This window comes from Oenanthe melanoleuca, chromosome 1 (assembly GCF_029582105.1).
Source record: "Oenanthe melanoleuca isolate GR-GAL-2019-014 chromosome 1, OMel1.0, whole genome shotgun sequence".
Taxonomy (NCBI): Eukaryota; Metazoa; Chordata; class Aves; order Passeriformes; family Muscicapidae; genus Oenanthe; species Oenanthe melanoleuca.
In genome coordinates this window covers 82,069,016-82,086,979 of record NC_079333.1, presented here as the reverse complement: position 1 = coordinate 82,086,979, position 17,964 = coordinate 82,069,016, and the positions used below count along the sequence as shown (strand labels likewise).

General features: G+C 41.7%; 1 protein-coding gene across 1 annotated transcript in view; it reads left to right on the top strand.

The window, feature by feature from the left end:
- Positions 1 to 17,964, top strand: part of LOC130253335 (AF4/FMR2 family member 3-like) — a 91,339-nt gene that overhangs the window by 41,461 nt on the left and 31,914 nt on the right. The window contains exons 3-7 of the mRNA XM_056491848.1: positions 892 to 1,057; positions 8,107 to 9,153; positions 10,377 to 10,501; positions 14,097 to 14,298; positions 16,859 to 16,986. Of these exons, the coding sequence (XP_056347823.1) occupies positions 892 to 1,057; positions 8,107 to 9,153; positions 10,377 to 10,501; positions 14,097 to 14,298; positions 16,859 to 16,986 (1,668 nt within the window). The remainder of the gene's footprint in view (positions 1 to 891; positions 1,058 to 8,106; positions 9,154 to 10,376; positions 10,502 to 14,096; positions 14,299 to 16,858; positions 16,987 to 17,964) is intronic.

Genomic DNA, 17,964 nt, shown 5'->3' with positions numbered 1-17,964 from the left:
CTAGAAAATGCACCCTGCTATAGGGAACAATATTGCATTGCCTAGGGAATAAACTGGGTGACTTAGTATGATATTTCACACTCGGGTCTTTATGACTGTGATATTTTTAATATGCATGGTCAACTATTTCAGGAAAATACACATTTCTTCTGCTGCCAGACCTGCTAATACAAACACTTGCATGCAAACATAACTTTAAAGAAGGCAAGTACCTCTGCTGACAGTACTGCACTGCTGACGTGCAAAAACACAAGCCTGAGCTCTTCAAGTTTTTGCAGGCTGAGTCTTAGATCTTGAATTGTCAATATCAAGATGGTAACCACATCATTTATGGGTAGGTTAAGAAGTGTGCAGAATGGAAGATGGGCATTGGAAAGCTCCAGTGAAGATGTATTATTATTGTTATTTTTATGGTTATTGCTATTACTACTTATGACTGGTAGTGTGGGGTTCAACTCCATTTCTTAATTGTTCACCTTTTCAGTCTCATGCTTCCACCTCTGGGCTGAGTGTTCATTAGACAGCATAAAACTGCTTTCTATACTGCTTTTTAGCACGTGGTATTTTTAATATATCCTACAATATCTGTGGAATGGGAAAAGAGACAAGGTGAAGTGAAAGCTTGACTCTCCTGCGATGAAAAAGATGGCAAAGGCTATGGGTTTAAATGGATATGAGAGTAACCCCCTATTTTCCCCCCCATTTATAGCAAAGTAATGTTGAAGTCACTTCACTCTTCATTAGCAGCAGAGACGAGCTCACACGCATTCGGAGAGTACGCTCCCTAAAACAGCATGGTTCTTGTATATGGGGTTTGTATATTTATGCTCCTGTTCTCTTCTCTTCCCTCCCCTGTCCCCGTACCCCATGGGCTGTGTGTGGGGCTGGCAGCCTGGTGGTGCCGCAGCCCGGTGCCCGAGCCCCGGGACTCTCCAGCAAGGGGTCGAGCAGCAGCAGCTCCAGTGAATCCGAGACCAGCTCCGAGTCTGACTCAGAGAGCGAAAGCAGCTCCAGCGAGAGCGACGGCAGCAAGCCCTCGCATTACTCCAGCCCAGAGGTAAGGGCTTCTCTCTTCAGGATTTAGGGTGGCACTCTGCTACTACACCCACTCACACCTTTTCACAGCCAAGCCAACACAAGGAGGCTGTGAGCTGATGCATGAAAAGAAAAAAAAAGCAGAGAAAGCCCCAAGGATCCTCCTCCTGGCATGCTATGAAATGTAAGTGGTGGGGGATCTTGGAGCAGATTAAAGCATTTGAAACAAAAATGAAGAAAGAAATAATCCTGTTACATTTTCTTCAAATTGGCCATGAGTGGAGCACCTTGCAAGGCTCACAGCTTGCTTGAAGTTATATGCAACTCTGCCTCCATAGCAATGGCTTGCTTAGTGTCTAAGTCCTGATGTGGGCTCTGAGCACTGCAAGGCAACTAAAGGTTTCCCTGCCTAGGGAAGCTATTATAAAATCAGTTTGAGGGTGGATTTTTGAAAGAAACCAGTTGTTCACTCACACACTTCCCTTGCCTCACTCTCTAAGTGAATTATTCTCTGTTACTTCTGCCTTTATGTGATTTCTTTCAATTCACCTCCAAAATGGACTAAACTGAATTACTCACAGTGCAAAACACTGAGCCCCAACTAGTCATCTGGAAAGCTAGCATCGAAAATTTCCACATGTAGACAAGCCCTAGCCAAACTACAATTAAGCTGCCAGTGCTGTGACACCTTCTGCTTTCACCTCTGTAGAAAGCTCAACAGACACAACAAAGCTGCTTTTTCTGCTCTGCTTTTCTACCAGGATTGACATTTTTACATGTTTTGGTCAATACACACGTTTAGAATTAAACTATGAACTCCCCAGCCACATCACACACCTAAATATATGTAAAAATATTCAAAAATCTAGTGGCAAGATTGTAAATACACATGAAATACAGCCTGTGTATTTTCCTACTCCACATAAACCATCCAGTCACTAGAATCCTCCCCCTAAAACTATGTCTCACCTATTCTCTCAACCTGAAAAAAATTATGCTGTAAAGACAGCAAACCTTTCCTCATATTTTCCTTGGTTATTTGGAGCCATGTTTCCAATTGAACAAAATGCAGTATTCACAGAAACATTCCTAATATATTTTTTCTCAGGTTCTGTCACTTTTGTTCCTTGTTTAATACTTATCTTCTGTCTTTCCCTCACAGTACTTTCAGACCCATTTCCAGTTAATTTTCCTCTTGCTTTGTCCACTTCCTACATCCTTCTTTCTTCTTTCCAGTCTCTCTTGTTGCTCTCCTTGCAGTACCCCGTGTCTTACTTCCCATTCTGAGCTTTCTCATCTGACCTGTTAAGACCTTGTTCTCTGTCTACGTAATTCCCTGCTGGAATTAGTGCAAAGATCTCATGCTCGGTCTCTCCTCTCCCTGTGGGGTATCAAAAGGTGGAAGAAAAGGGGCAAAGAGAAGAAAGAAAGGGGAAGGAGATATGAGATGAAAGGAGGAGAAGCATAGGAGTGGAGGAGTGCTTACTATCTAGGCAGATACCCATGTTGCTTGGACCCAAGAGCAGCAATTCCTCAGAAAACACACAGAACTAATTAACTGAGGCAGGTCGTGGATTTCATAAAGTCCAGCAGAGAACTAAGTCATGGAAACATGGAGGAAGTGCCTTCTCTTGAGCATTTTACACATATCCTCTTGAGATCTGTAGAACTACTTTTGTACAGAGCCTGAGCTGTCAGTGATCATTGTCACGAAACAGCTGCCCCACTCCAACAGATTGCTTGTCTCTTTGCATTATATTTGTATGGTTTGCCTTCTAGGACATGCTGTATGAAACATGTCTGCACAAAAATATAATTGACTCAAAAATGTGATGGCTGCAGTGATTTTCATAGGCAGTTTTCAGCCCTTGATGGGATATGGGAGACAGCACACACAGATAGGGTATGGGTGTCCCAGGGAAGTAAAATACCTGTGTTTTCCCCAAGGGTAAATGCTTTCCCAGGCCTATCATATGACTGATAGCACCAGTTCAAACATGCTCAAGTGATGTCTCTGACTGGAAGTCCTTTTAGCTTTGCATAAATGCTTTAACTTACATTTATGCACCCAGTGAAGCCATCTTTCTTAAGTCTATGCCAGTTTCTTACCCAGCAAATGGAAAGGGAAAAGTCTTTGGAAGCTCCCTATAGGGAGGCTACATCCACCTAAGTTTAAGTAGTGGACTCAATTCTAGATTTAGTCTTAAAATTAATGTAATCTATTGGACAAGACAGAAAAAGTAAATACATCTTGGTTTCTGATTTAGCATTAACTGGTGCTTTCAGGGTCAATGAAATTGAATTGTCCAGCACAATGCTGTGCAGGAGCTCCAGATTTAAAGGTTGAGGGGAACTTAATGTAGAAGTCTGCAAACCATTACTATGCCTTCATTCTTTTTTCCCCTCCATAATCTGAAATATTATATGCATATACTCAAAGATTTTTATTTCTGGGACAGTGTATCTGCATTTGAGGTTATATAACAATTCAAGTGCTCTTTCGTGTCTTCTCTAATTTTTCCCTTATCTCATTTTGAGATTTTAAAGTTGTCCTCAGGTGCCTAAATGCAGTAGCCTAGAGTGTAAAAGCAGCTCATTGTAAAGCATACATATAAAGTAGATTAGATGAATTGCACCCTAAAAGTGTCTGTTTCTTTCCATTGACTATTTAGAGCCAGTAGTGACTAGCTCAGCTGTCTTCACTTTATGTCTGCAGTAAACTAAGAATAATGGCTGAGCTAGAACAGGAGACAACATTCAGACTGGTTTCAGTGGTGTGGACAAATTAAGGTGCCTCAGACATTAATGGGAGTAGTTAAAGTTTTGTGGACTGCCAAACCTAAAATTATGAACAGGGAACTGAGACTTCTATCTTCTGTTTCTTTGCTGAAATCACAAATTCTTTGAATGACCTTAATTAATGTCATAAGTAAGGAATCTGGAAAACAATGACGTCTTATCCTTTTTTAGATGGTTGAAAAAAATGTGGGTGCCAAGTATATAGAAAAAGCTATATTTCTAAAGCTAAAAATTTGGTTTGTTTGTTCTTTGTTCCATTGAATTATCCTGCAGGCCTTTCTAAAGCTGTCTTTGGTTAGACAATCATGAATTCCTACTGTGAGGGAGGACAAGGGTGGGGAATGGGCAGGAAGGAAGCAGAGAAGCTATCCCATGGGATAAAGGATCACTGGCCTTCTTAACAGTAAAGAAAGATGCCCCTTTCTGAGCCCCACCAGCCCCACATACCAGATGCAATGGCCTTTACAGGCTTTGCTGTTATGACTAGTTCACAACCGTTGGTTTCTTCCTCCTTTTTAAGGAATCACACATACGAAAGAAAATTGAATTTTACCACTAGACCAATTGTAGATGTTATTGTTACCTTTGAAAATAGGATTCATGGGTTTTGGCTGTCCTGTTATTGACAAAGACTGCAAACTACACTCTCTCTTCCCTCCAGAAAACTCCTTGTTTCAAGAACCACCTCTTACAGTACATATGTGCTGTGCCTAACACATGGGAATGCCCAGTTCTAATTTGTTAAAGCATTAGCAGCAGTGTTAATAGTAGCAATGAAGTAATAGTAATAATAATCATCATCATCATCTTCTTCTTCTTCATCATCTGTCTGTGCCTTAAACATAATGAGAAAGCACCACATTTCTATGGAGATTGCCCTGAGTGAAGTATTTGATAGCAGGGCAACACAAGCAAGTTACCACAAGGGTAAATTAGTACATGGATTTACCATAGGCAGAGTAGCTTGCAGGGATGGTGGGATAAGTCCATGCACATGTCATAGGCTCTCTTATCTCTCAGTGAAAGTGGTGTCCTACTTCAAATTTACCACATCTTAGTCATACCTTAGGTCTCTCTTTGTAATAACAAGCATAGAGTGACCCCATTACACTGGCATTGTTTAACAACCATTTACCCTAGAAACTGTTTCTGGATAACATTTTGACAAGTTTCTTTTTGGATGCATGCCATTCATGTCTCTGGTTGCACTTGCAGCCTTGGAGAGATCTGAGATATATAGACATGCTGTGTGGGAGTCATCCCATCTAAACTTGCACACTTCTCCTGTAGATTCTTACATCTGCTCACCACCTCAGCCTCCCCTTTCCAGTCTGTGGAGAGGAAAAGACATTTTTAGGGCCCAGCTCATCTGGCCCATTTCATATGTCTATTTCAAAAGGGAATTTTTCACACCCTAGAAGAGTAGTCCACTGACTGGAGAAGGAACTTGTTGACTAGCTAAGGTGTCTATGTTGTACAGATGAATCCACCCACAATATTTAAGGAAATATATCACATCCTCCTGTTTCTTCATGAAGCCTGGCACGTGTGCATGTCTGTGGTACGTTGATCCCTGAAAGTATCTTTGTTCTGTTAAGTTTCCTGGTTTGAGTTTTCATGCCAAACCTATATTTAATTGCAAGTCAGCTGATCACAGACTGTTATTCCTATTACTGGTGCCCATCTGGACAGCACTGGCTTTACCCCACTTGAAAACTGCCCAGTTCTCTAAAAGGTTCTAGGGGCAGCACATTTCCATGACACCAAAACCAACGGGCAGAGAGCATTTTGGTATCAGAATACTCCGGATATATATTCACAGGTATTTCTATCCTTACATGCTGCTGAAAAACTTCCAATTCAGGCAAACAAGCTTTTCGTCCATAGAATGATGTGTGGAGCAGAAATTAGGGATTTTTTTTCTCCTACAAATAATTACAATTAGGGATGTATAATGGATGGGCAGAAATCCTCAAGTGAATTTTCCCAATCCATCTTTTTACCATTCCTGAAATCTGTTCTTGGCTGTCATGATTTTTTTCTTGCAAGGTACCTTCTTTTTTTAATGTGATTTCAAAGTACAGTAATTTTCAGTTAGAACAACCAATTGAATAAATTACTTCCAAAAATGAACTGGCATCACTTATGTACACTGACAATTTCAAATATTCCAAAATGGTATCAGGGACCAAAATTAGTGAGAAAGGTTTTAAAATTCCGATTATTTAAATTTGGATTCTTTTAATTTATCTGATGGGCTGCAGACATTTTACTTTTATCAGATGCATCTTAAAGGATTTTTTTAGCAGCCAGATCTTGGGGTTTTTTTTTCAGAAGCCACAAAGATTTGAATTTTTATTTAGCTAAACCTCAAAAGTGTACCTGAAACTTCTGACAAAACCAGTAAAGCTGGTAACACTGTTGATCCTTTTTATCAAACTTCATAATTGGCAGATAGGTTGGTAGGACTATAGGTATTATGCCTAAATACAGACATACTACTCTAGGAAAGTCCTGCACTGCCAGGTTATAACACTGTAGCATGTAATGACTTTTTTCTGCTGTTTTACTGTGATTCCTTGAAATCCATAAGCCATTTTCAAGAATTGAAAGATACATGGAAAGGCAGAATGGGATGTAACAGATGAATTTGAAGTTTCTTTGAACTTCCAAGCAGCACTGACTCTGACCTATACTTACAGGCAGAGGTGTATTTTTCCCCATGTGCTTCTGATGTGTCTCCTTTTCTGAAATACACCTGAAGAGTGGAAAGACTTCCATGTATAGTGAACCTTTTATTATATATCTAGTAAATTCATTATGTGCATGGTGAATGGCATCAAACAAATCTATCTGTATTTTCAACAGCAGTAAAAAAAAATACTGTTCATTTTTAGATAAAGAGTTAAGGGCTGTAAAAATACAACTTCGTCCAAGAGAAATACTGACCATCCATTTTCAAGATTTACAGCTCAGGAAAGAAATTCCTCATGTCAGATATTAGGGAGCGTGCTTTAAAAAACATAAATGTAAGCCAGTCCTGTAAACTTCCCATAGATCTGAGCTGGCTCAGTAATGAGTAAATTGGACACTTTAGCTAGAAGGAATATCTTTATCATATGAATTCCAATATCTAATTTTTTTGCTTATTTTATGAGCCTTTGCTCCATGTAGAGTGCATACAATCCTCAGTGGGTGATTCTGAAGGCGCCCTTGGCTGTACAGGAAACCTGTGTTGCCCTCAGGCATCTACTTTAAATAAGAAGTAAGATACTCTTTTAAGTTAGAGCCTGTGGATATTCTCTCTTGAGCAAACTTTATTCCAGAGCACTGATGGTTTTCATGTTTGACTCATGACACAGTTTTTGATTATTCACATGCAATAGCCTAGTGAACCAAATATTGGTTCCATCTGAGGAAATAAGGAAATTTTTCGCTTTGGCTTTTGTGGGGTAGGCTATGGCTAGCCATCTACTCCATCACGTATTTCTTTTTGGGAGTTTTGCCTTTCCTCTTCATTTTATTTTACATTCAAAATACTGATTGCAAGAAGCACTAGAAAAGTCACACATTGTTCTGAAATAACATTGTCTCAGCTGTGGTTACATTTGAAATCATTATTACCCCACTTCTTCCCTGTGCAAACAGCATTATGTTTTAGATGTGTTCTTATAATTTGATAGTGTTGGGACAGACATTAAAAGAAAAACTAACAGCCACACAATACTCACAAAGTGAACACTTGACAGCACCACCACACAACATTGGATTGTAATGTCCATACTAGGCAGATTAAATGAAGTGCCTGGTTAGCCCTTCAACTCCCCACTTTGGATGCTCTTTAAATGCTTTCTGTATATACTGCAGTGGCTCAGGACACAAAATACACATCCCTAGCTTTCCTGAGAGCTATCTTTCCCTAGCCTCAGCTGCACCCCTGCCTTGTTTTTGTCCCTTCCTATTCCCATTGCATTTTTCTCTATTTGGAAACTTGGAAGCGCTTCCCAGTAGAGGCAATGGCAGTACTGCTGTTGTGAATCGCCCTTGGAAATGATGCATCACAGAAACCCTTCTCCTTCATCTCCAAACCCGATTCTGAAACCAAAATCATGGCATGGGGCCGGTCCTGCCACGCAGAGCCAGAGCCAGGGGGTTGCCGGGGGCCGGGCGGCTCTGGGGCCGGAGGAGAATCTCTGTGGCGCACGGAGGGACCCCGGCGTGGGGGCAGCAGGGGCTCGGCACTAAGCTCGTTGCCGTCTGTTTCCCTTTCAGCCTGAGCCGCCCTCGTCCAACAAGTGGCAGCTGGACAAGTGGCTGAACAAAGTCACCCCTCACAAAGCACCCATCCTAAGCCACCACGATGGCCCGGCGCTGGAAGCCCATCCCTACTACGGCCGCGCGAAGGTAGAGCGGCAGGAAGGACAGAAGGCCCCGGCTGAGGGCCCGGCCGAGCACCGCAGTGAGGAGAACCGCACCGCCGCCGCCGCCGCCGCCGCCGCCGCCGCCGCGGGGGACGGGCCGCGGCCCAGGACCGCCAACAAAGCGCCGGGCAGCAAGGGCAGCCGGCAGAAGTCACCGCTCGCTGCCGACGGCGGGCCGAGGCGGGCAGCAGGGAAGAAGGCACCGCGAAGAGCCGAGAGGAGCTCCGCTGCAGACGGGCCGCCCTGCCCCAGCGCAGAGGAGCCCCCCCGGAGCCACGGCTGCCCTGACAGCGCCGCCGGCGAGGCGCCCAGGGCCCGGCCCGGCGGCGGCGGCTGCAGAGCGGGGCACCGCCGGGAGCCCCGCTCGGCCGCAGCTGGCGAGAAGCGCCGGGCCCGAGGGCCGAGCAAAACGGCGCCCAAATCCAAGGAGTTCATCGAGACCGAGTCTTCATCCTCATCGTCCTCCTCCGACTCAGGCTCTGAGTCGGAGCGGGAGGAGCGCCCGCTGCCCAAGGCGCCAGCGGCAGCCGGGCCCGAGCCGCGGGGTGCCAAGGACGCGGGGACCGGCACCGCCAGCAAACCCCACGGCGGCTGCAGTGCCTTTGGCTCTATTAATGCCAGGACTAGTAGTGAAATAGCAAAGGAGCTGGAGGAACAGTTTTACACCCTGGTTCCTTTCGGTAGGAATGAGCTCCTGTCTCCTCTGAAAGACAGTGATGAGGTAAAGTCGCTGTGGGTCAACATTGACTTGGCTCTTTTGTCCAGGATTCCAGAGCGTTTGCCCGAAGAACCGCTGGCCATGAGCGCCGGAGCAAACCAGGCGGCCAGCTTCCCGCAGGGTAGTAGTGCTGAACCCCCAGCAGAGAAGGGTTTACCGAAATCTAGAAGGAAACGCAAGGTGAGCAGCTGGGGAACCGATCAGAGGGGGTAGGGGAGCCTCCAGCGAGTGGGAGGCTAACACCGCTTGCACCCACGTCCAGTGCTCGATGGCAGCATCTTCTCCAGGCTGGGATTTGTCCCTGCTTTCCACGTAGGGACTGGCCAAACCCCAGGGGAAATGCCATCCCTGGAGGTGATGGAATTCCTGGCCGCGAGGGATCACAGCTCCTTGGATACAGCATTGACTGCTAGCGTGTGCCTTTGCGTGCCTTAGTGAAGGCATTGCCTTTATAAAAGCATAATTTTCTCTCCTGAGGCTTCTCTCAAAACCTGAGCATTTGGAAATGATGCTCAGGTCAGCAAAGGGACAACTCTCTGCTGTCTTGTCATAGTCTATGTGATATCACTGTGTGTGTGGTTAAAGAAGAGGCAGCATCTTTTTTCCCTTCTGACTGTCAGCAGGAGTCAAGCCCTTCAGTCTCAGCCCTGGTTTTGTGAGGAATGCATTTGCAGAGACCTGGGATCCTGGCTCCCTCACACCCTGGTGCCCCCATTTTCCCTTGGGGCTATAGATGTAGGAGTTGGACCATAGTCCATTAGTTGCCCCCTGCTCAGCAGCACTGTCACAGTGCTTGGGTGGGCACAGCCCTCTGCTCACATCCACCCTTCTGCACTATTTTTCCCAGAAACTCACTTTCTGGTGCCGGGGAAAGGCCCCCTCCACTCCATGGTCAAAGCTATCCACCAAGCAAGCTTTCTGATCTGTTTGTACCAATCTGACCCCAAAAGTCATTCTGAGCTGGGATCACCATCTGCTCAATTTCTGGACAGTTTTGCTGTGCAACCAGTCATCTGTTGCCCTCTAAGCTACTGTATGTGTGCAGGTGGATCTGTATATTTCTGAGGACAATTTATCTAAAGCAGTCTTAGATATTGTTTTATATTTCTTCATTTTTTCATTCTTCTTTTATTAGTATCTGAAAGGTGGCAACCCTGGTTCAAGTGGGGAAGTGGTAGAAACCAAGTTTTATATAGTACCCCTTTTTTTACATGCTGCCTCCTTAGATTTTATTTTTTAAGACATGGACCAATCGTCTCTGATCGCTGTTAGGTATATACTCAAACAAAATATCATCATTTGTAACAAAATGACAGAAAATACCGGTCCCTGACTGGTTGAAATATTTTTGGATCCCTAGTAAATCCAAACCATAAAAAATTGTTGCTTTTCTCTTCACTCAGTGTGAGAATGAGGAAGAGTGCAGAGACATCAAGAAGACTCACTTAGAGCGAGAGAGTTCTTCACGATTAGCTGCCTCTGCCCAAAGCATCACAACAGCAAATCACTGCAATATGAATGAAAATAGGTAAGCTTTTTCCTTCTTAGTTACCACTGAATCATACAACTTGTTGGCAATTTATTGCCAGGTGTTATTTTTTCCTTTAGGAGGATTTATTTTTTATTGATTGCATTTTATGTTGAAAAATTAACCTCTGCAGTCTCTGTTCTTCGGGTTTAATGATGAAATTAGTAGCTCTTGATACATTTATATACTTGCATTTTTGTCCTGTTGCACAAAGAAGTTGTGAGCTCAAGTGTGAGGCTTGTGGAACAAGTAGTTATAGCTAGAGCAGTGTGATTGTCCAAGGTATATTCCCTAACACTGTGTTGTAGGCAGCAATTCACATATACAACCACCTTATAGCCCTTTCTTTATTTTGACTTTTTTTACTTTATTTTCTTACAAGTTTCAAGCTTTAAGTTTGACTGTAGAAATAGAATTATGCATCAGCTTTATGGAAAAGATTGAAAACAAAATTAATAACAATGCCTGCAATACTCAGCTCCAGAATGTATTTGAGAATCAGTATTTTTGATATTACAAGCATTCCTTTCTGTGTAATTAGTAAATATTCTAGGCAGGGAACTTAAGACTTTTTAAAAGTGAGATTTTCAAAGGATATAGGGCATGAAACAAAAGATGAATATTTAGCATTCACTGGCATGGTTTATGCACACAGAGCCCTATCAATGTCAGAGCAATCACACTTGAGTTTCTCTGGGGACTTCCAGCAGTCAAACATAGACATGCACATTTTCAGAGTTCAGCTGCATGCTGCTTGGTACATGACGGTTATCAGTATTTATTTTTTTATTATTATTTTTTTTCTGGTAGTATCAGGGTACTTCTTCGGGTGAAACTGCTACAAAATAAGAAAATATTTTTATTTATTGTAGTAGGCTTTCCTATTGTGCACATCTTTGATGAGATTAAGCAGTCCTTGTCATTAATACTGGAAAAAAGCATGAAGAAAACTGGTATATATATATATATATATATATATATAGTGTTTATTCAAAAATACACATTCAATTTCTTTGTCCTGACATGTCACATACATTTCATAAAGTGAAAACCATGCCCAGAACAGTTCTTTCTTGTGGGTAGTTGCATGCAGACATGTTGTTCCTGTTACCTCAGTGTCATATGTTTTATGTTGCATTATTTTTCAGAGAGTAGCATGACTGTCATAGCTTGCTGTGTCACAGGGTTAATTCTGTGCTTCCTGGAAGCAAGACAATAATTTGGTTTTTTCTTGACATTATATTCAGTACTTCCAGTAACAACTGTGTATTAGAGATACAAAGAATTTCTGAAATGTGCAGTTGCCTCATAATTCCTACAGTTGCCTCCTGTTTTGCTCTGCTTCCAAGATGTCTCGGTAGTTTGTGCCACAGTGATATTCCCACAGCTGAGGAAGGGCTCTTGAGCTATAGGTAAACCAGCAGTGCAGATATCAGGACCTCCTGGTCCTCTTGCAACCAGCATGTGCTCATGCTGGCACATCCTCTCTTGAGTTTTACCACCATAGAGGCCTCTGAGGTTCTCCTGTAAATATACTCAAGAAACTTGTTTGAAACCAAAACTCTTTTTCTTTTCCCTTTTCATTTTCGTTTTCATTTTCTTCTCCTTTACCTTTTTCTTTCTCTTTTCCTTCTTTCATTTTTCTTCTTTTCCTTCTATTTCTTCTTCCTTTTCTCCTGTCTCTTTTACTTATCCTTTTTCTTTTTCTGTTTTATCTTTCTTTTTCTCTGGCTTTTTCCTTCTTTTATTTTGGGGATTTTTTTTTTTTTTTTTTTTTTGGCCAGAGTAGTATTATTCATCTCCCAGTAAAGCCACCCAGACAGTTTTGCCAGCACAGCTGAGGGCTGGTAGTAATGAGAGGAGCAAAACCACCTTCAGCCATAAGCATTTTCTATTGTGGGATTACAGTCTGAGATGCAGACTAAGATCCTGTCTGACAAGAAAGGCTGCAGGCTCAGAGATACCCCAAATCTCTTGCACCTGTATCAGCTGCACAGTCTGCCCATGCCCAGCAGATCACAGCTCTGACAGTCCTCTGCTGCAAGTTGTCCTGCATGGCCTCTCAGTATAAGATGTGCTGCTGCACTTTGGCTGCTCACACTGTGTTTAGGTGGGCCCTACTCAGTGTCCAAAGGCTGTGTAGGAGGTATGCAGCACAAGCAGAAATTTCAGCTACTCCTCACAAGTTTAGGGCTGAGCTTTTGAGGCTTGGCTATACTTCCAAAGAGCCATGGCTTCCCTTGGATGCTTTAGGCCCACACTTTGACAGTGATTATAAACATGGGTAGCTAAGGCATGGGTTTATGTATGAAAAGAAGAAAAGAAATGGCAGCATCAGCTTGCACGTTCTACATAGTGCTAAAGATCTTAATTTTCTTAGAGGGAGAAGAAGGGCACAGATGTCTATCTTTCACACTCTGAGTCTTGCTTTTGTAAACACCATTGGTCATTAAAGCAAAACAGTTGACATGGTGTTTTAAAGGTACTATGCCATGTGAAATAGTAAAGGTTCTGAATTACGATTCATGGCTTCTTTTACAGCTGCTTTTTAAAGACTTGCCAGATAAATGGACAAATGTATGATAAGAGCACATTTAATTAGCTCTGTTCCCTGAAATTATGTGCAGAAATGAAGTACAGTTTTTACTGTATTCTTTTTTTGTGATTCCATTAAGTGTATATTGTCTGATACAGTAACTATAAAGAAGTGAGAATTGTCCATAAAAAGTAATAGGCTGAATAAAGGGGAATGTGACAGGGAAAGGTATATTGTTAAAATTGTCTTTCTGACCTTAATCGCAGTTTTAGTCATAATGCCAACTATCTTCTTTAAAAAACTGGCATTTTTTTGTGTGTTACTTTAAGATTTTCAGCTGAAAATTTTCTTCAAATTAGTGCATCTGAAGTTTATTTCTGGGCATATTTGTATGGTCTTTATGACTTCTCATCCAAAACTTCTCCCAAATAAATGAAAGCTGAAAATACTGTGTTACAGCTTTCTGCTTTAGAAGATAGAGCAGCTCACATTTCTCTGTGTCTACTGTTTGCATATGTTTCCTTTTGTCTGCATTATCAGCCTATCTTTCTTTGTCTTAAAAATCTGTATTAGATTAGTATAAACACTGCTACCAAAGGTTGGGCACTGAGCACAAAGACAAGCCAGTCATCTTTAAACACATTTCCTGTTTTAGTTCACATATGGTTTTATTGCCATGGCTTATAAATTGTCACCTGTAATGGTGAAATAGGGCTCCATAACCTGAACTTACACTTCAGAGCCTAATCTTCATCTCCAGCTATCCCTTAAGAAATGGTGAGCAAGTAGCCATTTATCTCTGTATTTTTTTTTTCAAGTACTTTGATACAGACTTTATATTAACTGCAGAATGACAATTTGCCTTGAAGGGAAAGAGAAGAAACATGATACAAATTTGTAAATGAGCTCTTGGTCCCAATACTGTAAGCCCATTTCCAGATACCAAAAGACTTTATCCTGCCAGCAGGTTTTAAATTCTAAGTTTTGGTTATATATAAAACATTTACCTTTCTTAAAGCCAGCTTTGTGACACTCCATTACTGTAATTTCCATTTCCAGCTTGGCAATACCAATAAATAAAAATGAGAAAATGCTTCGGTCACCCGTCTCTCCCCTCTCTGATGCATCAAAACACAAATATTCCAACGATGATTTAACTTCCTCCAGCAGACCTAATGGCAGCAGTCTATTACCTTCAATCTCCTCCAGCAAAAAACATAAGGGTGAAATCCAGTCACAGCCACATCCTGGAGACTTCAATGTAAGTGTATGCTGTTGTTCACCATATAAAGCTTAGCAGAATATTTTCCACTTTGTCTTGCAGTCTGTGATAGTTCTGCAGAATGCTATGCAAAAAAAAAAAAAAAAAAAAAACTGTAATAATGAATGTTATTTTCTAAGTTCAACTTTTCTGGTTTGGGGTTTAGCAAGGCATAGAAGAAAGGAAAGAGGGCAGGCTGTAAAACAAGCAAATAGCAAAGGCTACATAAGCAAAAGGTAAAAGCTAATGGCCCAAAACAAATGGCTGTAGGCCTCCAGAGCATTGCCTGGGCATGATGCAGGTCCCCTACATTCATGGTGCATGAGGTCCCTACTCTGTAAGGGCTCACTCAGCCACTGCCTAACCATGGGTGTGCCTGCAGACAAATTCTTCTACCTGTCTTAGAACAAACTTCTTCAGATTCTACTTATACCAGTGGCACCTTAGCACCAGCCTCACAACTCAGTTCCATCAGAGTTGTATTCATATCCTTATCAGAGAGTCTTGCTCATACTAAGTGTGCCCAGAGCATTCTTCCAGATAAAGCTGTACTACAACACTGTATTGTGGCCTCTGCCTTTAGAACACAGAGAGAGGAGTAGAAGCTGCCCCCATTTCTGCATGAGTTCTGTGATTAGAATGCTGGAGTGAAAAGCCTGTTAGCTCTTTTGATTGAAGGAATTTCTATCTCTCTCTCATCTCGTCTTTCAAAATCATACCCTACCCTCCAGCCTGCAGGACACTGAGGGCAGACTACTGTCACCTCCTCCCCATGACACTGTTCTGCTTTGTGTGAAATACCTAGAGGAAGCAATCTGGATACCATTATCTTGATGTTCACTGCTGTAGCATCTAGAGAAGCTGTTAAGACACTCTGCTGCCCCTGCTCCTCTCCTTGCTACAAAAGCTATTCATATTTTTAATTCTATATCTATTTGCTGTGTTTGTTGTTTGATGTACAAGAGGCTTCAAAAGCCTAAGTATTAGTGCCTATACAACTAGGAAAACAAGCTACCTGAATTGTAACAGTGGCCTCTTCCAGCAATTTTTGCTGTGGGGATAAGTGGCCCCCCTGTATCTGTTAAGCATATATGTTTATACTTTTATCTTTTTTTTTTTTTTTTTTTTTTTTTTTTTTTTTTTTTTTTGAGATCAATGGAGGAAGTAGTAAATATAATCTTCATTTTGGACACATTTTCAAAAACAGGTTGCCATAAATTGTATTTTCCAAGAATATCTCACAAATGCTTTTGGTAAATTGGAAAAAAAAAAAAAAAGTATAAAATATTCCATTTAAAAGGCCTTTAACATTGTAGTTATTAATTTATTTTTCATTAATTAAATGTAAAGTTTCAAACATTTTAACTTCCAAAATACAAATTTAGAAGTTTATAACCCATTCAGAATTATAATTATAATTCTTCACTGGGTATCTTGAAAATAATTTAAACTCCTTCACAGGCAAATGTGCTGGAAATCAAAAATAAAAGGTGATTGCTTTATGATCCACACCCTTAGCAAATGCATTTCGCTGAGATTTTCTGCATAGCCTAGCAATGCACCATTTGGTCAACATTTAACAACCTTTGCAATAAAATTCTTATGTATCTGGTTATTCATCTGAAAACTTTGGCCTGATGAACTGATCTGGATGTGCCATATAGAAGATGAGAGCTCATGAACTATAAATGTTAAACTTAGCTTTGTTTTATCCCATCTTCCCATCTGGAACCCAACTGGCAGGCCCAAGTGGTCCTTCAAATGTCTGTGAGAAACTGCAAGCAAAGCTTGCCCACAGTGGGTATTTATTCATTTGAGCTTTTTTTCCCCCATGTCCCTGATACCTTTCTGCTTTTCACCTGACAGTGGAACAGCATTTCTTGGCAGTGGTTGTTAACTAAAAACCACCTGGGGCCCTCTATTTTGCTCCATACCATTGCCCAGTAGCAGTGGTGGGATGAACAGTGGGATGAAGATGCTCAGGAGGCCACATGAAGAGCAGGGCTGCAGCTGAGGGAGTGCATGAGACCCTGCCAAAAGACATGTGTTTCCACTGCAGCACAGAGAAGTGATCTTTCAAGCTTATCAGGGGAGCTCTGGAGCACGAAGAAACCTGGGCTACAAATTCATACAACACAGGCACATCACCAGTGTAGTGTAAAACAAGTCAAATGTGAGCCATGCTCTCCTAAGCAAGGTACAATGCTTGGTTGGAAGCTGAAGGCAAGAGGTATAACTTAATCTTCTAAATGTCAACAGATCTATTCTTTAATAATTTCATTTACTGTGTTTCAGAGTACTGTGGTAGCTACTAATAGTTTAGCTCAGTTTCTGCTGTATATCATATTGAAACTCAAACCCTTTACAAAGTGCTCTGAGCAATATCTGTGAATTTGTAGCCATCAGTGTCAGGACACTTACACATACTCCCTGCTGAAATAGCAGGAAAATTACCTTCCAATTTATAACACAATGCAAAGACTCTCTGGTTTTTGTTACTTGGGGTTTTTTTAAGTTACTAGCCAATTCCTAAATGTCTTCTCTACCGTTTGTTGTCTAGAAAGCAATTCACATCAATTCAGAAAATGTTCTTCTCTGCAATAAGCCACAGTTCCAAACAGAGCCTTGGTCACCTCTGTCCACCACACCCAGGGACTGCAGAAGAACAAAGCTTGTCTTCGATGATATGTGAGTACATATCCCTTTAAAATAAAGAAAACAATAGCTTTTAAAGAGAGAAAAATGCAATTTGTCCAACAGGAACTGAGACACTTCCTGAAGTATTACAGTAATGCTTACCGTACATTGAGAAATAAATGAGAAATACTATCTAAAACCTTGATTTTTCATCATAAAATAAATTTCTAACCACAGAATTGTAGAATGTGTAGAATCATGGAGTCATAGAATGGTTTGAGTTTAAAGTACCTTAGAGATCACTGAGTGCCAATTCCACTCCATGGGAAGGGCTGCCACCCACTAGACCAGTTGCTCAAAGCCCCACTCAACTTGTCCTGAAACACTTACAGGTATGGGTAACTCCACATCTTCTCTGGGCAATCTCTTCCCATACTTCACCTCACAGTAAAAAATTTCCCCCTAACAGCTAGTCTAAACCTACTTTCAGTTTTGAGTCACTCCCACTTGTTCTGTCACTGCAAACCCTTGTCAGAAGTCCCTGATCATTCGGGAACAGTGAGGACTGGGTGTTCCCTAAAGGACAGCGAGCAAAGAGCCAGGATGCAGAACGCAGCTGGCAGGGATCCAGCCCCACAACACCCAAGCAAGGTGAGCAGGGCAAACCTGAGCTTGGAGTCATCCCTGCATCCTTGAGCCTTGACAGCTGCTGCTGTCATGGCTACTTCTGCTCAGCTAAAGGTATCACAAAGGCAGGGGGAGCAGGAAGCAGCAATGGTTAGCATGAGTATCTAGAGGGACACCTGGCCCTCCACACTTCCACTTCATTCACACATCCTTTGCTCTCCTCCTCTTAAAATAATTTAAACTTGTAACTTGTCTTTATTTTTGGTAAATTAAAAAAGCTGGTTTGTCCCCAAAGTAATTTAGTATTATTTAGTGAATATAATGGTGAAACTGAAGATTGAAATCCCAGTATCTAGAAAATCCAGATTCTTTTTGACTGGTAATGTTATGGCCTGCAAATAC